General features: G+C 40.7%; 1 protein-coding gene across 4 annotated transcripts in view; it reads left to right on the forward strand.

Annotated features, from left to right (window-relative positions):
* GTF2I (general transcription factor IIi) overlaps positions 1-22963 on the forward strand; it is a 76710-nt gene that overhangs the window by 44112 nt on the left and 9635 nt on the right. For 3 of the 4 annotated variants that reach the window (XM_083349396.1, XM_083349398.1, XM_083349397.1), the window contains 12 exons: positions 3733-3791; positions 5449-5520; positions 6495-6678; positions 7953-8011; positions 9783-9854; positions 10656-10839; positions 13321-13379; positions 14366-14452; positions 15271-15369; positions 15750-15815; positions 19888-20071; positions 22612-22670. In XM_083349396.1, coding sequence (XP_083205522.1) covers positions 3733-3791; positions 5449-5520; positions 6495-6678; positions 7953-8011; positions 9783-9854; positions 10656-10839; positions 13321-13379; positions 14366-14452; positions 15271-15369; positions 15750-15815; positions 19888-20071; positions 22612-22670 — 1184 coding nt within the window. Of the gene's footprint in view, positions 1-3732; positions 3792-5448; positions 5521-6494; positions 6679-7952; positions 8012-9782; positions 9855-10655; positions 10840-13320; positions 13380-14365; positions 14453-15270; positions 15370-15749; positions 15816-19887; positions 20072-21513; positions 21569-22611; positions 22671-22963 lie in introns of all 4 variants that reach the window. The other variant, XR_014490826.1, reaches the window with a different exon arrangement.

A 22963-nucleotide genomic window follows, 5' to 3' on the forward strand; every position in this document is an offset into this window, starting at 1 on the left:
GATTCCTAAAACCATTTGCATCTTTGTTTGCTAGTGAGGAAGCCCTTTGACCGTTTTGCAGCAGTGGAGCCAGGGCACCCGATAGTATCTTCTCCCACTCATCCTACGGGCAGGGCCTAGTTTCCTCTTAATCCTTCTTCCTATGGGAGGGGAATAGTTAGTTCCCTTCCCCAGTTCTAGCCTTGCCTTCCACATCTTAACATAGATCAACGTTTCTAAACCTCAGCAATTTTAAGATAAATGGACCTATGCTGGCTGGGGAAGTTTGGGAGTTGAAATCCACATATTTTAAAAGTTGTTGAGGTTGAGATACACTGTTATAGATAATCATTTCTTTTTTTTCCCCCTTTTTCCCTTTACTTTCCCCTTTATTTTCCTTTGTTAAAAAACCTAATTGGCTCTCATGACTAACAACTCACAGATGGGAATTCCTATCCATGGACAGTAGAGAATTTCTCTGGTGAGTGCAGCTAAAGGAGGGATTGTCCTTCACCTCACTTGTCAAATTCCCTTCAGGGAAACATCACCAGTGTTGCAGTTACCAAGCCACGTATTGCTTAAAACTGCCAGTGGGATTGTCATGGCTTCTCTTTGGAGTTCGTTGGCCCAGACCCGTGGTGGCGAACCTATGGCACGCGTGCCACAGGTGGCATGCAGAGCCCTCTCTGTGGGCACGCACGCCATTGCCCCAGTCCTAGGCCTTCAGCTGGGTTTTATTAAACCTTTTCACTTTAGGCCTCTGCCGCTGTGTGCACACAAAAAAAAAACCAGGTTCAATCAATCAATTTCAACTTCTCACGGGGGGGGGGGGAAAAGAGCTCTTGCAAAGTTGGAATTGATTGAACTTTTTAGTCCCACCCGGTCTGCAGTTACCACTGCAGCCACGCCCGCCAAATTGGCCACACCCAGCCAATGGGCCATGGCCACCCGGCACCCGAAGATAAATAAGTGGGTTTTGGGTTGCAGTTTGGGCACTCAGACTCTAAAAGGTTCGCCATCACTGGCCCAGACACTACACGGGATGGAAGATGGAGTCCTGGATACTCAACAACCCAAGCCCCTTCTTCTCCATTACTGGACCATTTTCAATGGCTCTGCCAGGTACCATTCCCCTCTGCAGGTTCCATTCACCTTACATTACAACTGAGACTCCAGTTCATGGAATCGAGATTTCCAACCAGGCATGATTTCATTGGAATGAATCTGCCCTTCCATCACCCACCCCGGGAAGGAGGAAGAAGATGGGAACTCTTGTCCGCAGGGAAGAGGGAGATGGGGAAAAGCATTGCTTATCCCTGGGTCCTTCTCTTCATCAGATGTGTTCTCACCAGATTCTCATTAGAAAGGGCAAGCACCAAAGAGAGAGTGGCGCGGGGGGAGGGGCCTTTTAGCCTACCTTTTTTTGGCATCTGACTCAGGTTATTCCTTAGGACCAGTCACATAGAGAAGAGGAGGAAGAATTGTCCCTAGATAAGAAAGAGAACTTAAAGCCAGTCTCTGTGAGTCCACCAGGATTTTTTGAAAGCAAAATTTCTACGAGTATTCAGGACTCTTGCCCATAGAAAACAGAGCCTTCTGTTCCTGTAGATCTTCTGATAGCAGAGGTGTTCCTGGTGACTTGCATCCCCATTGTGCGTTCCATTTCCTGAGATATTTAACAAACTCTTCAAACCTGAATGGAAGGTCTCTGGGGGGGGAGTAAGGGGCACTCCTGCCTTGCTATTAAGTTTTCAAGTCCATTCCTTTACTGGATACCTTTCTGGTGGCACGAGTCTTGGGGTCGCAGTGAATAAAAATGGTGAAAATACCCCAAGCGCCTAGCTGTCAGGCTAGAGATAATATAGTGCAATTCTGATAAGGCGACACAGACTGCCTTACCACTAATGTCTCTGCCTGGGCGTCTGTTCTCTGGATCTAGCAATTAACTGCTCATGTTCCTAAGCTTAGAAAACTCAGACTGCCATGCCTAGTTAATGCACAATTTTCAGCTAGAGGCATGACAGTTGGTTTGTCCATTAGGAAGCAACTGTGGCCGAAAGATTGACATTTCGAGAAAATACCTGCCAAATGCTCAAGTCCAAGTAACTGCAGTTTGCCAGTCATTCTTTCAAATAATAATGTTCCATGAAAAAAAGCAGTTTAGCTTGCAATTCAATCACATACATGTTTTTCCTTGAGCAAACAGTATACTTCTCTATGTAGCAGTAGTGCTTTATGTATACTTTCAATTTCATCACATAAAGATGTCAAAACTCAAGGATTGGGTTTTAATAAAATTAATAATTTTCATTGCTTCATTAAGGGCATTTTTGAAGTTAACCCTTTTTTTTTAGTGTGTGGCAGTGAAGAACAGCAATTGAAATAGCAATGGCATTTAGACTTATATACCGCATCATAATGCTTTACAAAGAGATGCGGTGGCTCAGTGGGTTAGGACGCTGAGCTTGTCGATCAGAAGGTCGGCAGTTTGGCAGGTTGAATCCCAAGTGCCGCGTAACAGTGAGTGCCTGTTACTCGTCCCAGCTTCTGCCAACCTAGCAGTTCGAAAGCACGTAAAAATGCAAGTAGGAAAATAGGGACCACTACGGTGGGAAGGTAACAGCGTTCCGTGCGCCTTTGGCGTCTAGTCATGCCGGCCACATGACCACGGAGATGTCCTCGGACAAGTGCTGGCTCTTCGGCTTTGAAACGGAGATGAGAACTGGCCCCTAGAGTCGGAAACAACTAGCACGCGTGTGCAGGGGAACCTTTACCTTTACCTTTTTAATGCTTTACAGCCCTCTCTAAGCAGTTTACTGAGTCAGCATATTGTCCCCAACAATCTGGGTTCTCATTTTACTGACCTCAGAAGGATGGAAGGCTAAGTCAACCTTGAGCTGACAAGTCAGTAGAATTAGCGTGCAATACTGCATTCTGACCACTGGGCCACTGTGGCTCTTACAGTGACTTCTAGTTTAGTTTGGTGGCACTAATTTGCATCGAGGCATCAGCAGTAGATTCATGAGAGCAAAAATGAAAAAGGAAAATAATGTCTCAGTGTTATTGTGGAAATAGTTTGGGAATCTCCTGAAAGTGCCTTGGAGAGCCCTCCAGGTGTCTGCAGACCACACTATGAAAACCACTGTTCTATTGGGATGCTCTGCCTTTCTGGGCAAACAGTCCTTGGATTTACTGTGAAAGTCTGTAGTTTGGAGCAGAGCCAAGGCCTCCAACTCACTAATAATTATGGCAGAAAAGTTTCAACATCCGTTCCCCCCCTCCCCCCATATCTGCCTCTTTATTTCTAGTTTTCTCAAGTATTTTATCTTTGCATCTTTTTCTGGCTTATTCTGAAACTGGGAAATAGCTTATCCTTTCCCACTGGAAAGTAGGATTAGAAGAAATCTAAGCCCTGCCTCCAAGATGTGTGGGAGAAGATGCCCACTACCCGATACCCTCTCTCTGCTTAGAAAATTAACTTTTATGGTAAGTCCAGTGTACCATCTTCTCAAGCCAAACCTGGCTTATCACATTCCTGCGTAGTGTGTTTTCCTGTTGAATGAAGGTGTTCTTAATTTAAGTTTATAAATCTCTGCTATAATTTGGCCTTCTCACATTGTAAAATATGTTCTTGTTTAATTTCTCTATTTGTGGCAATGAGGAGATAGCATACAATGTTTGCTACGGGCTAAAATTGATAATCAGAGTGGAATGTTAATTGCTGAAATACATATTTTGTTTGAATGTTTGCAGGCATGAGCTACTAAATTCAACACGAGAAGATTTACCGTTAGACAAACCAGTTACAGGGGGTAAGTGTGTACTCCAAGTGTGGCCACATTTGATGTGGATCATTGACAAGGTATCCAAGGTTGTAAGAACCTGAGCTTGGAATTCATCTTCTAGTGAAGTCCACTGACACTTACTTTGGTGTTTGTTTTATTCCTAACGTTTGGAGCTAGTGACTTCTGATTCTTCTTCAGAATCAGTAAAATTTTACCAATTAAAAAAAACTAGATTACCTGCCTCAGTGTTTTGAATAAGTTTTAAGACCTTGTTTCTACCAGTCATGGGCATCCCTTCCCTAACCACAGTGCTGCAAAAATGATGACTTGTGTCATAATACCATGATATGTGCTCCATCCTTTATACATAGGCCAAGAGGTTGTAAATGCCAAGTTTGCAGTGTATGCATTCATTCTCTCTTTTTTTCTCATGCATACATACAGATGTATGTTGACACCATCTCTCCATATATATATATATATATTGTGGATACCTGTGCTACCCATATGCTGTAAATATTAGAAGAGCTGAAATTTCAATGGGCTTATTTCCTGCCGAACTAGATATTTAGGCTGTTCTGTTCCCCCCTTCAGAGTACAAACAAACAGACAAGCAGGCACAACTAGCAAGAGTTAATTCTACAGGCTGTAGTTAATTGCCTTCAGATAAGGCCTTGGCAGCAAAATAGGCTCGTTACCTCAAGCATTTGCTGGAATGAGATAACGTCCAAACAAACAGTTCAGAAGCAGATGTACAGAAGTGTTGCCAAGAATTCAGACCAGGGTTTCAAACAAGAAGCAGAGTTCCGAAGATGTGACCAGAAGTTGTTTAAACTATTGTTCGTCACAAAGTTCTGAGAGCAGCCACACCCCCTTTTGTACCTAGTGGGGTGTGGCTCAATGACTCAGCTAATCTCTGGCCCTCCTACTCTTCCTACGCTGCTGTAGACGCTTGACCCTGCGTCTTTCTCGGGGGTCTAGCCATGAGTCATCTTCGTTAGACTGTATCTGCTGCAGCTGCTCGAGCTCCATCCCAGCCTGGCTCCCAACCTGGCTACTCCCAGGCTGCTCCTGTCGGCCTTCAGATGGAGATGGAGGCCTTGCCAGAGAGGAGGGCCCCGGAGAAGGAGGCCTTGCCAGAGGGGAGGGTCCCGGAGAGGGAGGCCTTGCCAGTTCCTCCTCCCCATCATCCTCAGAGTCCTCTTCCTCGGGTAGGACAGGCTCGGGGGTCGGAGCCACAACATAGGCTTTTATAGCTATTCTGAAGTCAGATGTCCATTTTCTGGTATATCCTTTTGCCCTGATCACTCTTTTTTTGGTCCTTGTCACATGGCTATCTGTCTAGTGCAGGATCCAATATGAGTCGGTCATTGGGACCAGAGGTAGCTACCATATCCTTGGATACACATTTTTGCCTTTATTGGTCTAGTGCTTAGAGAAGCTGTGATATCTGTCCTTACTTGTTTTATTGTCCCTTATTATAGTTTCACTGTCCTTGATAGCTATTGCTTATAAATGCACTTAGCAAAAGCGTCTTTCCTCTGGCCTTTTCGTCTGCTAAAATGGTTCATCCTTCAAGATGGAATGGATGGCAAAGTGAAATGGTGTTTTCTGAGAAAATAAAGAATTGCCCTTGGAATATTAACTATTTTAGTAAAATCCTTGTTTTCACCACTGATTATAGTGAAAGAAGAATGGTACGCCAGAATTACAAAACTAAGGAAAATGGTAGATCAGTTATTCTGCAGAAAATTTGGTAAGTACACTTGGTAGCAGTTCCTGGTGTATCTGTGTGTGTGTGAGCAGGATTTCCTTCCCAATCCCATTACAGTACCTAAAAAAAAGTCTACCAGTTTGGGCATGACTCTTCTTTCTGTACTGGGGAACTAGTTTCTTATAATTATTTTTGAAAGAGTGGACAGCTTCTCCATCTACTTGATTTTGTATATTATAAAACAGCCAGAGTCTTGGAATCAGGTGATCTCTAAATCTAATTATAATTATTGATTACTTAATTATTAAAAATAATAAATGTATTATTTTACAATGAGAATTTGCTCTCAACAATGATCTAAAGATAAAAGGAAAAATGATTTTTATGAGAGAAAGAGTGTTAAAAAAATTAACAAGCACAGTGATATCTCGGTGCTTGGCTGCTTCAAAACTCATCAAATTTGGTACTTGATGCACTCACTCATTGGTACTTGAGGCACTGCAAAAGGAAGTGAATGAATGAACCTTCATTGTCAAAGTGCAACATTGAGAGTGGGGGACAGCTGCAGAGAGTGAACAGGAAATAGGCCGGGGGTGTCAACCTTGATTGCATCACGTGACGTATTGTGACATTTTTTGCCTTTGCGGAGCTGGGGTGGGCATGGCCTGCACCCCAGAAATAGGCCATGCTAGGAAGGTCACTGCAAAAGAAAGCAGGTGACAAATGCAGAAAACAGAGAGAAAGTCAGCCATGATGGGAAGTTCACTGACAGATAAGGGACAGATAGGAAATCAATCATGGCAGGAAAAAAGGGTCACATGGTAAGTCACATTGTTTGGTACTCATCCTTTTTAATACTCGCCTTTCCTCTCGGAACCAGTTAAGGATAAGTACAGAGGTAGCACTGTATAAGTTTAACCTATTTCTGAGTTGCTGTTTTATAAATCAGGATATTTGTAGTTTATGTCTTGTTCTCGCACGGAAGCTGAGTGGTCTGTGTTGCTGTTTTTTAATAGCTGAGGCTTTGGGAAGCAACGAACCAAAGGCTGTACCTTACCAGAAATTTGAAGCACATCCCACTGATCTTTATGTGGAAGGTTTGCCAGAGAATATTCCATTTCGGAGTCCCTCTTGGTATGGAATCCCTCGGCTAGAGAAAATTCTTCAAGTGGGGAATAGGATAAAGTTTGTAATAAAAAAGTAAGACCCCAATTACCTGTGCATTTCAGTATGTTCTTGTTACATTTACAAAATAAAAACAGTCCAATTTTAACCAATATACTAAGGGAATAAAATAATTGTATGGAATTTGTTTCTGGTAGGCTTGTGTGTGTTAAAATTACAGTGAATCATACCATGCTCAAGGATTTTCTTTTTTTTTTCTGTGTCATGCTGTTTAAATAATGTTTCCAAAATATATATTCACACACATACATGTAAAAACTAGGAAATTTTAAATCTGGCTATTGGTGCTTCAAGTAAGAATTCTGGATTGGCTGATGATCCAGTTTTTGTTTTGTTTTCTTGGCTGTCCAGAATATTCTCAGGATTCTTCAAAGTCCAACTTTTGCTGGTACAGAGTATTTCAGGCAATAGCATTTCTTGACCTGTTCTGATCAATTGTAGTTACAGATGCATCACAGCATTTGAGTATCTTTTCCAAGGCCTTCATGGCTTCTGTACCAAGTAGTTTGGAAACCATATCCAGTTTGCTTTCTTCTGTTTCTTCATATTTGGCAGCATCTTTTCACATTCATCCTTGAACATTTTTAAGTTCATTCCACAATTCCTCTGGTTCTCTATCAGTTCTGGTTAGTACTTCAAAGCGATTCCTAATGTTCTCTTTGAAAATGATGAATATGAGGTCAAGACCATATTCTCTTTGGCTTTCTTTTCCTTTTTTAATTTAATTTGTGCAAGTTCCCAGTTGAGCGCTTTAAATGATCTGTTCCATATTTCAGGTAGGTCTTTCTTCAGATTCTTTTAACTTAAAGCAAGTCACCATAGTGCAAAGCATCAGAATTTACCTTTATTCCAGTCAAGCTTATATAGGCCTTGTGTACATCTCAGAGATGTTTTTAGAAAATGAAATGGTATGTAGGTTTTGTCTAACAAGATAAAAATGACAGCATATTTCAGAGCTAGAAGGGAACCCCCTTGTCTTGTTGACCTTCTGATGAATGCATGTGCATCCCTTGTGTGAGTGTGAAAGTTAGGGACCCCAGTTGAAAACCAGTCAATGGATTGTAACATTGTCAGATTATAAAACAATTTTTTGTGTAGTCTTAAAACAAATAGGTTTTATATGTTTTAAATGCATTTAAAATTATTGAGTCGAATCCTATTTTGCATTTTGCTACAACCTAATAGAGTTGTTTCAAAATAATTTTCAGAATATGTAATTCAGAAAAGAGACACTAAACATTTGAAGGATAAGTACCATAGAATCAGTGTCTGTATTTTTTATATTCTAGGCCAGAACTACTCACAATCACTTCCACAGAGGTTACTCAACCAAGAACAAACATGCCAGGTAAGACAAATGTTTCTTAATATGATAGCAAAATGTTTCCTCACTTCAGGTAGAGGTGCCTTTTTTTTCTCTTCCCATTTTCATCTATAGATAGAGTATGGAACTTCATTTTTTTCTAAGATACGTAGCTTTTTTTCTTTTTTCTGATAGTCTCCTCTGTCTTTACTTACCTACCGTGTGATTTGAAAGACAAGGGCTTGATAATGCTTATCATATAGAAATAAGCAATCTTCCGAATGTTACAGATCCCAGTATTCCTCCTCATTGGTCATGCCACCTGGGGTTGTTGTTGTTGTTGTTAGCTGCGGTCATGTCTGACCCATCGCAACCCCATGGACAACGTTCCTCCAGGCCTTCCTGTCCTCTACCATCTGCTGGAGTCCATTTAAGCTCACGCCTACTGCTTCAATGACCCCAGCCACCTCATTCTCTGTCATCCCCTTCTTCTCTTGCCCTCAATCTTTCTCAGCATTAGGCTCTTCTCCAGTGAGTCCTTCCTTCTCATTAGGTGGCCAAAGTATTTGAGTTTTAGCTTCAGGATCTGACCTTCTAAAGAACAGTCAGGGTTGATCTCCTCTAGGACTGACCGGTTTGATCGCCTTGCGGTCCAAGGGACTTGCAGGAGTCTTCTCCAGCACCATAGTTCCACTTGGGGTTACTTTGACTTATAAAGTCTCCTTGTCTACATAGCTGGTTCACCTTTGGCTCCTTATTCCGGTAATTGGAAGTATGTTACTAACACTGGTTTCTGAATCTATCTGGCAAGTTTATCGTGGTGGGAAGAAAAAGGAAACATGGAATAAACTCAGTTAGTAACCCCTAATGGGCTGAAATTACAGTTGCTCTCATTTTACTCTTCAAGTTAAAAAGGCGCGGACGGTCTGATACAGATTCGAAGACATACTATTCATTATTTTGGATAGAATATCATCCATAATTAGAGGAGTAGCTTTAATTTTTAGTAACTACAATTTAATTTTTTAAATGGAACAGTTGATTCAGTTAGCAATAGGAACTATTAAAATGTTTTGTCTAAATAAGTTTAATCCAGTTTAAAATCTTGCAGTCATAAACTTACAGATGGTAAGTTTCATTATTCAGTACTCTTATTGTATAAATAAAGTTAGATTATTCACTAGTTTAAGGTGGAAAATATGTATTTTGAAGTTGGCAAGTAAATAGTCTCTTGAAAACCAGTCTATGAATTGTAACATTGTAAGATTATAAAACATTTTTGTGTAGTCTTGATGAGTAAAATAAATAGGGTTTATATGTTTTTTAAAATTGTCTCTGTTGTTGCAGCAGAAGATAAGATCTAAGCACATCTGAATATTTTAACTCCAAATATTGGTCCCATCCTGATAAAGTTAAATCAATCTAGATATGTTGCTGCATATATAGAATTAATCAGATGGCATACCAAGGAATGATTGGGTCTAATCATAACTTAGACAGCCTGAATTTTCAAACAACCTCCTCCTCCTCCTCCTCATTATTATTATTGTTATTATTTGCAAGAAAGCCATCATCTAAAAATTGACTATAAATCATAGTACTCCAAATCCAATTTGAATGATTGCCTGGCCCAAGATAATTATAGAGGAGAAAATAAATATTTGTGAGTAAAATCTAATAAACAGTAAATGACATTATCTGACGGATACTTTTTTTGTAACTAAGCTTTTTTGGAAATAGAATGTACATCTATTAAATATCATTGTATCTTATTACTAAATGTGCAACCTATATTTTTCATATTTTTTTATTCCAGTCAAAGAAGATTGGAATGTCAGAATCACAAAATTGAGGAAGCAAGTAGAAGAGATATTTAATATGAAATTTGGTAGGTGAAACATGGTTTGTTTGCTAGGTAGTACCGATGTTTCGTGACCATGGACACAATAAACTGTAAATCGTGGTGTTCTGATTAATTGCTTTGCTTGTGTTTGGAAAGTATGTGAGTGATACTGCACAAGCCAAGATTTCTAGAACATGGGAGAGAATGTTAATGGATTATTTATTTATTATTATTCTCTAGAGCATTTCTGATGTCTTGCTTTGATCTTTTTTTGGATACAGATCATTAATCCCGGTAGGCTTTTGAATAGCTGATCTAATTTTCACGTGAAAAAAATGGGAAATAACAGCAAATAATTGTATTTCTTCAGGGAGATACAAATTAAGTAGTATAAGTGCTGAAATCCACTTGGAGAACTTATCTCTTTATACCATTCTTACTCTCTCTCTGAGGCAGTGGCAAAAAATTAGTCATGCAGCAGAGAAGGAGAATCAGAATTGAGTTGTCTTGCCATGCTAAAATGAAATTTATATTGGATTAATGTCTGTGTAAGACGTTCTGAAAAGATTGGAATTGTCATTCCTGTTTTAAAAGGATGACTGTACACAATTTCTTTTTTATTCAGCAAAGTTTTTTTTAAAAGCCCTTTCATTTGACTAAAGGAAAGTTTAGTGTTTTCAAGATTTTGTATACTTGGTATCACCAATGCAATAATAAAACAAAACCTAAGTAGCCTTAGAAAGATTGAGTAAATATCTGTTCCTGTGGTGAGTGAATGTTATCTTTGAATGCCATTTCTATGACAGGAGTTTGATCCAGATCAAGTTCTTGCCTCCTCCTTTGCAGGACAAGCTCTGGGTCTCAATGAAGCAGTGAAAGTTCCTTATCCTGTCTTTGAGTCAAACCCTGATCATCTATATGTAGAAGGTTTGCCCGAAGGGATCCCCTTTCGAAGCCCAACCTGGTTTGGAATCCCACGCCTGGAAAGAATTGTGCGGGGCAGTGGAAAAATTAAATTCATTGTAAAGAAGTACGTGGATAGCTACTTTTTAATGAGTTTATTATTTTGTAGCATTTGTTGGATTTCATTTTTATTGTCCTCTCTCTGGTAGGTTTCTTAATTCAACAAGACATCCATTTAATTGTGGCCTCAGCCCATATATTCATAGAGATAGTTAATATGATTTTTAAATGGTTTGCTGAATCCTTGGGGCGCTAAGACACTTGGGGACACTGAAACTTACATTTTGAATGAGGTACAGATAGTCAATAGAAAGCTTTCCCATTAGCACAACAGATGCCCAGAGCATTTTTGATTATTATCAATTATTCATTTCAAAAGTGTAAATAGGATTGAAGGACATCATACAATCGTAATGGGATCAAGATTATCAATTGTTAGGTTCTATTTTCACCAAGTAGAATTAGAAAAATTCTCAATTATTTGGCTTCCCTTTTGTATTCTGAGCTCAAAATAATATACAGTTGCAAGAAGAAGTATGTGAACCCTTTGGGATTATGTGGAGTTTTGCATGAATTGGCCATAAAATGCGCTCTAAACATCATGTAAGTCACAACAATAGAAAAACACAGTCTGCTTAAAATAATACTACACAAACATTAGCTGTTGTCATGTTTTAATTGAACATAAGGTGGAAATATTCACAGTGCAGGGTGGAAAAAGTATGTGAACCTTTGGACTTAATAACTGGTTGACCCTCCTTTGGCAGCAATAACCTCAACCAAACATTTCCTGTAGTTGCAGATCAGACCTGCACTACCATCTGGAGTAATTTTGGACCACTCCTCTTCACAAATCTGTTTCAGTGTAGCAATATTCTTGGGATGTCTGATGTGAATCGCTCTCTTAAGGTCATGCCACAGTATTTCAATCGGGTTGAGGTCAGGACTCTGACTGGGCCACTCCAGAAGGCGTATTCTGTTCTGTTGAAGCCATTGTTTTGTTGAATTACTTGTATGCTTTGGGTCATTGTCCTGTCGCATCACCCATCCTCTGCGGAGCTTCAGTTGGCGGACAGATGGTCATACGTTTTCCTGCAAAATGTCCTGATAAACTCTGGAATTCATTTTCCCATCAATGACAACAATCCGTCCAGGCCCTGAGGCAACAAAGCAGCCCCAAACCATGATGCTCCCTCTGCCATGTTTTACAGTGGGGATGAGGTTTTGATGTTGGTGTGCTGTGCCTTTTTTTCTCCACACATAGTGTTGTGTGTTTTTCCCAAACAACTCAATTTTGGTTTCATCTGTCCACAGTATATTTTGCCAGTAGTGCTGTGGAACATCCAGGTGCTCTTTTGCAAACTTCAAATGTGCTGCAATATTTTTTTTGGACAGCAATGGCTTCCTCCGTGGTGTCCTCCCATGTCCTCCATTCTTGTTTAATGTTTTCCTTATTGTAGATGTGTCAACAAAAATGTTAACGTGTGCCAGAGATTTCTGTAGGACTTTAGCTGACACTCTAGGATTCTTCTTTACCTCATTAAGCATTATGCGCTGTGCTCTTGCAGTCATTTTTACAGGACGACCACGCCTAGGGAGAGTAGCAACAGTGCTAAACTTTCTCCATTTGTAGACAGTTTGTCTTACCGTGGACACATGAACATCAAGGCTTTTGGAGATACTTTTGTAACCCTTTCCAGCTTCATGCAAGTCTTGATCGTAGGTCTTCTGAGAGCTCTTTTCTGCGAGGCATGGTTCACATCAGACAGTGCTTCTTGAGACCAGTAAACCCAAAACAGGTGTGTTTTTTTAAAGGTCAGGACAGCTGTCAGCAACACATCCAATATCATCACACTGATTGGAGTCAAGGTTGGCTTACTCCTGGCTCCAATTAGCTCTTGGAGAAGTCATTAGGCTAGGGGTTCACATACTTTTTCCACCCTGCACTGTGAATGTTTCCATCTTATGTTCTATTAAAACATGACAAGAGCTAATGTTTGTGTAGTATTATTTTAAGCACTGTGTTTTTCTATTGTTGTGACTTACATGACGTTTAGAGCGCATTTTATGGCCAATTCATGCAAAACTCCATGTAATCCCAAAGGGTTCACGTACTTTTTCTTGCAACTTTATAAATATGGTTTGCTGTGGCACTGTAAATTTCTGCTATTTAAAAATGGGCACAGTAGTTCATGGGTCTCCAAAACCTGGGCCGCGGCCCACTGTAAGGTCATGGCTGATTTGGAACCAGGTCCCATGAGTGGTGGGCTGGTGTGCACGCACATGCAAGTACTTGCTGGCCTGCTGCTCACATGGCCTGGTTCTCCTCTCCTCCCCCACCGGACTGCCAAGTAGGTGATGTTTACAAAGTGTTGACTAATTGCTTCTTAATCCTAACAAAAGCGATCACTTCCTTCTAGGGTCCATTTTCCCTGCAAAATCTCCCCGAACATAATATAATTCCTACAGTAACCCCATAGATGGGTAACTTATATAACTTGAGTGATTGTGAAAATGCTTTAATAAAAATAAACTGTCTGATTTGTAGGCCAGAGCTTGTTACCTCATACTTGCCTCCAGAATTGGCTTGTAAAGTGAATATTTCAGGTAAGTGATTAAGAAGCTGTAATAAAATGGAAAAATCTGGTGTTGAAACAGGATATACGTATTTGAAAAATAAATGCAAAGAAAAGAGGCTTTCATTGTCTTAACATATTGCACCATACATCATACTTTTGAAAGCAGTTCTGCTGAAATTTGTGGTAGCTGTTGAATCATTTGTATTCTCTTTCCTACATAGTTTGCTATTTAACTTCAGATTTTGGATTAGCATTGATGATGTAATCTAGTTTGGTAATGAAACATTTGCAAGAAAACAACCAAGATTGGAGAGCATCAGGACCCCACTGTTTTAGATTAGTATTACTTCTTTCTGTGATTTAGGATGCTGGTTAATTGAGATGCATCAATTGAGGGATGCTCCATGGAAGAAATGTTTTTCAAAGTGTGAGTCTCTTTCTCTTGTTCTAGCTAGCAGAAAGATCATTGGAATAAGCATGTTTTTTCTGTGATCAAGAAAACAACCTGAATACAAAAGTTTATCAGGTTTTAGGTGCTATAGAAAATGGGAGTTTTAGCTTAGTTAGGAAAGAACGTTTTGTTTCATCAACGTTAAGTGGCAAAATATCATTGGTTTGGTGTTACATTATTTCTGGGATTTTATTATAGAAATGAAAAACAGGTTAGTTCTTTATTTTTCCAGTAGACTTAAAAGACCTTCTTTTATTCAAGAAACCCTTGAATAGTGCTCTGTTTCCATTCATCTCACTGCTATACCTCCCTATGTGCCCTTTCTGTAGGACCTAGGTCATCATAAAATGCACCTTAATGTTGAACTCTTTATTAGAAAGGACAGAAAGCCATTTAGTTTTATACTGTGCAAAAAGAGGAATGTTTCTCCACTTATTAAATCTGCTGACAAAAATGTAACATATTTATATTTTATTAATGATAAACACTTTCCATATATAGTTGCCTAAACCATGCAAAAACAAATGATTTCTAATGCATACAAATAATAAACATCTCTGTAGGATCTCAGAGTCCCAGCAGCTCAAACTCTACACCAAGTCCTTTAAGCAACTCTAAAGTTCCAGAGATTGAAGTTACTGTAGATGAAGGTATGGAATTCCCCAATTATTTCCCTGTAGAGAGAACTGTTTAGGATTATGTAGGAAATAGGCCCACTTGGAAATTTTTATCAGAACACAACTTAAAATGGCCTGGCTATTTTGTTGCAACTTTGAAAAAAGTCATTATTGGAGCCAGGTTCTGTGATGATCTTGGAGAATTTGAAACTTCTCATTAAACATTCTGAATATCACTGCTTTTCTTTTCCCATCGTTGAATCAGCCACCTTGCATGAATAAAGCAGTTGATGGGGCATTGCAGCCTTAAAAGCAATTATTTCTGCTTTTTAAATATATGCCTTATTATTCAGTTGCAACTACTGTGAGAATAGTTTAGACCAGGGGTCAGCAACCTGAAACAGTGAAAGAGCCACTCGGAACCGGTTCCCTCACAAAAGGATAAACTGGGAGCCGCAAAAAATGTGTGCGCATGCACGTACATGCGCACATGCGCAGAACAGGGTTTGACTGAAGAGTGGAGCTAAGGTGAGATATGCACCTACTCTGCATATTTGTACTGATTGGTTGAACTTTTTTAGTCCCACTTTTTTTTGGGGGGGGGGGGGACTGCACATGGCAGAAGACTGGGAGCCGCAGGAGATGGCTGAAAGAGCCGCAGGTTGCAGACCTGTGGTTTAGACTAAACTGCCTCATGTGATATGTCTTTTACGCACTCAGGTGTGCTATGCAGACTAGGTTTTAAGAAAAACTGGAAATTTTGACTGCACATTCAGGATATGCACTGTGAAATTGAAACTTAAAGCTAGTTCTAAAATGCAGTGTATCTGTTACGTTTCAATATATTGTAGGTCCTGCAAATAGGGTATCAACGTCAGATGTTAGAACTAATCCTCAAACCAATGGATCCAATACAGGGTTCAAGCCAAGAGGAAGAGAGTTTTCTTTTGGTAAGTTCATGGGAAAATTTTCTTTTATGTTAAATTAAGCTTTTTAATTTATTAGAATTGTTAATTAGAAAATGGGGTATTTACATGTCTGCTAGGTTGTGCATTAATACATTCTACATATCTTCAGCTATCAATTCTACTTTGTAGCTCAGTAACTTAGATGTTGGTAGTTTCTTGGTAGTAAAAAAACTTGACATTTTAAGGTCTGTAGCCAAAACATTCAATCAGTGAGGGAACATACTAATAAGCAGTGTGATATTATTGCATATTATGTGTTCTGGAATCTATCAGAAACTGGTTTTGAAGAAATCCAACTGAGTAATCAGGGAAACAAGAATATAGTAGGATTGAATAAAATAATTTCCATTATATTTTGACAGAGGCCTGGAATGCCAAGATTACTGATTTGAAACAGAAAGTTGAAAATCTTTTTAATGAAAAATGTGGTAAGTATTTTTTAATCTTATTAAATATAATATGCTTAACACTTCAGAAAATTTTATTGGGAAGATAACTAAATTCAGTAAAGCATCAACTAGGTATGTAATTGAATTCCCATTTTCTGAAATGTTTTCCTAAATAAAATGGACTTAATGATGTAGAAAATAAAATTGAACAAGCCCCAAATATTCCCTGTGGAGGGAGTTCTCTATTGCTAAGAATGCTCTGTCTCTTATTCGATCTAGTCTAACCACACAATGGTTAATACAATCATATTTCTGCAGCCTGATTCTCAAAGAATCAAATCTGTATATTTGGCTATGTCACTTCACATTGCAGATAAGAACTCTCATTAGATAATACTCTGCAAATCATGCCTTTCAACTTATATTTACTACTGAAAACATTACTACTTAAAACATTACTTTTTAAATATTTTATTTACTTAAATAAATAGATAAGGTAAAGGTTCCCCCGCACATGCATGCTAGTCGTTTCCGACTCTAGGGGCCGGTGCTCATCTCCGTTTCAAAGCCAAAGAGCCAGCGCTTGTCCGAGAACGTCTCCGTGGTCATGTGGCCGGCATGACTAGACGCCAAAGGCGCACGGAACGCTGTTACCTTCCCACCATAGTGGTCCCTATTTTTCTACTTGCATTTTTACGTGCTTTCGAACTGCTAGGTTGGCAGAAGCTGGGACGAGTAACAGGCGCTCACTGTTACACGGCACTCGGGATTCGACCCGCCAAACTGCCGACCTTCTGATCAACAAGCTCAGCGTCCTAACCCACTGAGCCACCGCGTCCCTGTTAAATAGAAGGAATAGAATAAATAGAAGGAAAAAACAAAAATGAACAGAAAAAAAGGAAAGGGGGAAAAGACCAAAACATTATACTTAAATGGCTCAGTCCTGAAATGGAGCCTATACGCTGCAACATGATGCAGAAACACTACAACAGTTTGTGATGCAGCACTTTAAAACTTCCTAAATTTAGTGTGATATAAGGGTCCATGCAGTATAATCCATTCAGAAGATTGATTCTTTAACAATAGGGTAACTAGGGTAAATGCCTATTGCTACAAATTGTCTTATTTCAAAATGATAGCTGCAGTTTAAAAAAGTAAATATATTTTGCCTATCTTCTGTGCAGTGTGCCTACCGTGTTTCTCCGAAAATAAGACCCAACCAGAAAATAAGCCCTAGCATAATTTTTTCAGGATGCTTGTAATATAAGCTCTATCTCAAAAATAAGCCTGTTAAGATCATCAGCCAGACAGATGTATTTGGTATGTCCGTTGCAATAATATTAATTTGTCTTTGCTTGCCCACAGCCGCGATGATCATATGCCTCCCCCCGTGCCTGTGCATGTTATTAGTGCCGCTGCCGTGAAGCAGGCAAAAGAACAGGTGGTATCACACTAACCAGGCCGGGGAGGTGGCGCCACACTGAGGGGTGGGGTGGCGCCATGCGCCTCAGCCCCTGCTGCCCAGTGTTGTTCTCCAGCTCTGCTACACATGCGGGATGAGCCTCCTACCCACCACCCCACCTGCGATGGCCCCGGCGAAAAGGAAGGGTGGGAAGCACCCATCTCCAAGAGGCAGCTGGGACTCCCCTGTCCGCCCTGCCCGATCCCAGCCCCAGAGCTGCCCCACAGGCCCACACCTGCGCACCTCGGGACCTCACAGCCAGGCCACCCCTGATTTAATGGTAGATTTAGAGGGAATAACATTTTGACCCCTAGACAAGATGAGTGCAAAAAGAAACAGCTATTCCATCAAGTTCAAGAAAGGAACCATGGAGGATTCTTGCGGGAAGAATCTTACAGCTTTTTGCAAAGAGAAGTTGGATCTCTGAATGGTCCAAAAATGGCGAGCAGCGTACGATAACCTCAGTCAACAGGTGGACAAGGGAAATGCTAAGAAGCGCAAGTGTGGATCAGGTCAGCAACCATTATTTCCTGAACTGGAAGACATCTGTGAATGGATTGCTGACCAGAGAGCAAAGGCTTTGGTTGTACGCAGGGCTGATATTCAAGCAATGGCACCACAGTTTGAAATATCCCCAGATTTCAAAGCATCACAACACTGGCTGGATGGCTTCCTTCAGCGATATGAACTGTCTCTAAGATCGACAGCACTGTTCAAGCTGGAAGATACTGAACTTATGTGCACTTGCATTCAAATCCTTTGTTGATGGCATCGACTTTTCTAAAAATCAACACTCCAACATGATTACTATGGATGAAACTGCAATGTTTATGGGCCAAGGATCTCAAGTGACAGTTGATCAGAGGGGTGCCTCATCAATCTACATTCCCTGCACTGGTTACAAAAGTGCACGTGTTACCTGTATTTTAGCAATTCCTCTGGATGGAAAGAAAGCCCCACCTCTAATCAACATTAAGGGCAAGAAAGATAAGCTTGAACGTGTTTCAGGCATTTATGTTCTTGAAACCGAAAAGGCCTGGTGCACACAAGCAGTTAAAAGGAAGTGGGTCAATTTAATGCTGCCACTTGTTTTGTGAGGTGGCCAAAGAGGTCTGCTAGTTTGCGATTCAGCCAGCACTCACCATGCTAAAGACATGAAGAACTTCCTTGCAGAAAGAAGAATAGATCAGATAATGATTCCCACAGGAATGGCTGCCTATCTCCAGACTCTTGATATTGCAGTAAACAGGCCATTCAAGGACCATTTGCACATGGAAATCAGTGACTACATTGAAAATAGAATGGAGGGAAATCAGCATGGAAACTTTGTGAAACCTAGCCTGCTTGAGGTTGTCGCTTGGGTGAAGAATTCATAGGATAAAATCACTGACAGCTGTGTTACCAATGCACTGCCAGCAGGCCACATGAACAAGAAGTGCTCATTTAAGGAGAGCTCTGTTGTTGGACATGAGAGATTGGGGCCAATGGTTCTACAGGAAATGGAGTCGCAAGAACTTCAGAGCAGAATTCGGGGTTTGGAGAGTTATGATGATGTTCCAGAAGAAGGTGACATGTCTATATCTGAATAAATGTAGATTGTTGTATGGTATGTCAGGGGTGCTGGGCTCACTCTCCTTGCCGAGGCTGGGCTTCTTGGGTTGGGGGTGGGGCTGAAGGGTGGCAGGGCTCCTGCTGGTCAGGGCTGCTGGTGCTGGTGCTGCCCGCTGCAAGATGAGGTGAGGTAAGGAAAATGGCAGGGTGGGGGTAGCCTGGCTGCAGAGCTCCGAGGTGCCGTGGGTGCAGCGCATGTGGGGCAGTTCCTGGGCTGGTCTTGGGCAGGATGAAATGGGAAGGGGAGTCCCGGCTGCCTCTTGGGGACGGGAGCTACCCACCCTTCTCATTCTCCGGGGCCATCCTGGGTGGGGCGGTGGGAAGGACGCTCACCCCACATATGCAGCGGAGCTGGAGGACAAGATTGGATGGCAGAGGCCGAGCATGCAGGGGCCATGGTGTGGCACCACCTGCCTCGCCTCGTGATGTGGCTCCACCCCTGCCCCACCACCTGCCTTGCCTCGTTGCAGCACCAGAAACAAACAGAGGCATATGGGGGGAGTCACACGATACGGCCCGCAGTGCGGCCACCTGCCCCATCGCAGACACGGGCAAGCAAAGACACACGTTGGGATGGGGTGGGCAGGTGACTACCCGGCTGCTTGGAGGTTCAGCCTGGTGGTTGCAACGCTTGGACTCATCTGCGCTGTGCGGGCTGCACAGCCCCAAAGTGCACTGGCCAAGGGGCTGGCAGCCTGCAGTTGCTGCCGAACACCATTGGTCCCCGTGCACTAGTCGTCTCCTCTACAATAAGACATCACCTGAAAATAACCCCTAATTGGTCTTTTGGAGCAAAAATTAATATAAGACCCTTATTCTTGGGGAAACACAGTACTTTGATAGTGGAATAGAAATATTTGTGATGGATGAATCATATCTTTAATTCAAGCATTATTATTCTGCTGTTAGCTGAAACAGTTCTGAAATTGCTTCATGAAACATTCTTTGATTCATCCATTGTGGCTCAAACCTACCAAACAGACGTGGAAAACCTATTAAATGAAAAACAAATCACTCACACATATCACTTTATTCTAGGGGAAGCTCTTGGACTGACAGAACCTGTTAAAGTTCCTTTTGCGCTGTTTGAATCTTATCCTGAAGATTTTTATGTTGAAGGCCTTCCTGAGGGAGTGCCATTCCGTCGCCCATCCACTTTTGGCATTCCAAGATTGGAAAAAATCCTCCGAAACAAAGCTAAGATAAAATTTATCATTAAAAAGTAAGCCAGATGTATGCGTACCACATGAGTGGCCTTTCTATAAAACTTAAATAAAGCTGGGATTCCGAGTAGTCAATTACAGGATTCCTTAAACAGTTGTGTTTTAATATATGAAGGGTTGAAACCTAGACCTTCCTAAGAGAGCAGAAGTGTCCAAATAACCAAATAGCATTAAATTATACTCCTCAAAAGAAGAAAGGATAAGTAGGTGAACATTTACTTCCTTGTTTTTTATTAGAAATAATTGGCAGACTTACCTTTTGAAACATTGGAAAAGAGCTTTATCGCTATCCAGGCTACACAGATATGAGGAAACTAAATGATAGAATATGACAAAATTCCTCTTAAAGTGTGGCTGTCTCTTTATGACATTAGATCATCTGAAGATACATGGTAGTTTAAATAAATTCTATTTTATTTATAGCTTCCCAAACAAGCTTCAGGTACGAACCTCCTGAGTAAACTAGTAAAATAAAGAGACTTTAATTGCTTTGATTTCTCTATAAATGAATGCAGAAGTATCCAAATTATTTAAATGTAAGGTGCCAAATAGAATATCATTTAATGATTTTTTTTTTCTCCAGTTAATACATGCTAAATATAAGCAGTAATATACTAAATTGACTGAGCGGAATGGTCGCCTCCCACTCTGAAGGTGGAGAGTTCAGTCTCAGGTAGCAGCAGACGCACAAAGAAGAAACATCTGCTGCAAACTCCATGTGGTGTTAAGAAGGGCGCCAGTAAATGCTCAGCTCCAACCAGTTGCCCCGACTCTACCCTGAATTAAGGGGTTACAGGGTTGTAAAAAGGGAGGATAGTAAATTGACTGCAGGCTGTATATTGAGAATCACATTACTGATATTGTAGTCTGTTGGATGCTGATGGTGACTAGAACCACCCTCTGGCCATTCTTGCAGCCAATTGGATATTCTGAAACTTCATTGAGATTTTGTTTCCAGGCCTGGGGTAGAGGATGTTTGAGGAGCCCCTGCCAATTGTTTTCCTGGATATTATTTAGGTGGTTTTGTCATGGTCCTTTTAAATTAGGTATTCTTTTGAATTTCTGTAAGCCACCCAGAGCCTTTTGAGAGTTTGATGGCCTCAAAATCCAATAAAATAAATCCCCTTATTTCTCCTCCTCCTCCTCCTCTTCCTTCTTTTCACCCATTAGGATTTTTGGGGAGGTGCCAAATTCTCTTGACCAATATCTGAAAGAATTTAATAGAAGGATTTTAAAAATTAAGCTATGAGTCATCTGGGAATCATAGGGTAGCCACCCTCACTCCAGTCTCATATTTTCCCTTGAATGTCTTGCCCAACTCTTAACAAAATAGTATTGAGTTCATTAGAATTTAGGCCATATTTAGTGAAACCACATCGCATTTCTGAACCCAGCTAGACTGAACACCTGCTCACTGTTTTTCCATGTAACATTTATCCAGCCCTTCTGTAGTTGCCCAGAAGAATGAGGATGAAACAAAACCAGGCATTGAACGGGTAATCCACACTTTCATTCTGGGGTGATAGCATTAAATGAGAACCAGGAAAGCGGCTTTTAACTGGGAGGGTTTGGATCTATATAAGCTGAGAGATCCTCAAAGTCTATTGAATTGGAGAAATGAATTCAACATGGTCTCGCTATAGTATTCCAATGGATGCTCTTAAATCCATTCAAAAATCAAAAGCAGCTTGTGCTTCTTTAATGCAAAGGAAAGTAGGCAGTCCCCACCCCCCATTTCTCCCTTCTTTATGGAATCATGCAATTTTCATAATTTTATGAATTCAGAAATGGTGTGGCTCCAGGGAAAACTGAGTTTCATTAAAATGAAATAAAATATTGGCGTTGTGCATCCTTCCACATCCTAATAGTTCCAAATGTGTTGGATTCCATTCCATAATACAGTTGTCTGTAGGGCTTTAGTTGGGGGAGTTCCAACACTGTTGATGGGCTTCAAATTAGATGACATGGAAATTTTTGTCTAATCCATCTTTATTTTTAGCACACACCCCCTTGGGGGGGGCTTTCCTTTTTAGTTACTTCTTGCTGTAGGAATTCAATTTCTGTTTTTGAAAGTCCACAAAAAGGGCCTCTGTGTATAGCATTTGCCTGAGATTACAGTGAAATTCTCTGTTTAGGATGCCCATAGAACAAGGATAGGCAACCTTGGCTCTTTTATGACTCATGGACTTCAACTCCCAGAATTCCTGAGCCAGCTGGCTCAGGAATTCTGGAAGTTGAAGTCCATGAGTCATAAAAGAGCCAAGGTTGCCTACCCCTGCCATAGAGCAACTGAAGTGTTCCCTTTGCTTTAATCTTTGGCTGAAGGGTTACCTGGCATCTCTGAGCCTCTGTGACTGGGACAGGGTTTAAAAAGGAAACAGGAATTAATGTGTTGAGGCAATAATTATTCTTGCGACCCTGTAATCACATTTAATATTCTACCCTTGTGACGCTTACATTGAGCTAATTTCTTTACCCTTGCTTGTTGATTTTGCTTCTTTATTTATTTATGCCAAATCTTAAATGTGTTTCTCGGCAGGCCTGAAATGTTTGAGGCAGCAATTAAAGAAAATGCTACTGCTATTCCAAGTCCTCAAAGTGAGTTTCACTTCTTCTGCTTTGGCGGTAATTCTCTTGCACCATACGTTCACAGCTATGTTGTTTCTTCTCGGGAATTGGATGTTTTTAAAGAGTGACACAAATAAATCTGTGGTTTTTGGAAGAGTCCCTGTCTGACCACAGAATTTGCTTGAGACTTTGGGCCAATCTGTTTTCAGTCTCAGGTAGGGCTCAGGTTACAGTGATAATTGGGACCAGAATTTCTGTTGCTAAGTGATTAGTCAAAGCGTGATGTCACGTGAATGCATCACTTAGTAAGAACAGTCCCAACA

The sequence above is a fragment of the Vipera ursinii genome, assembly GCF_947247035.1.
Source record: "Vipera ursinii genome assembly, chromosome: 1".
Taxonomy (NCBI): Eukaryota; Metazoa; Chordata; class Lepidosauria; order Squamata; family Viperidae; genus Vipera; species Vipera ursinii.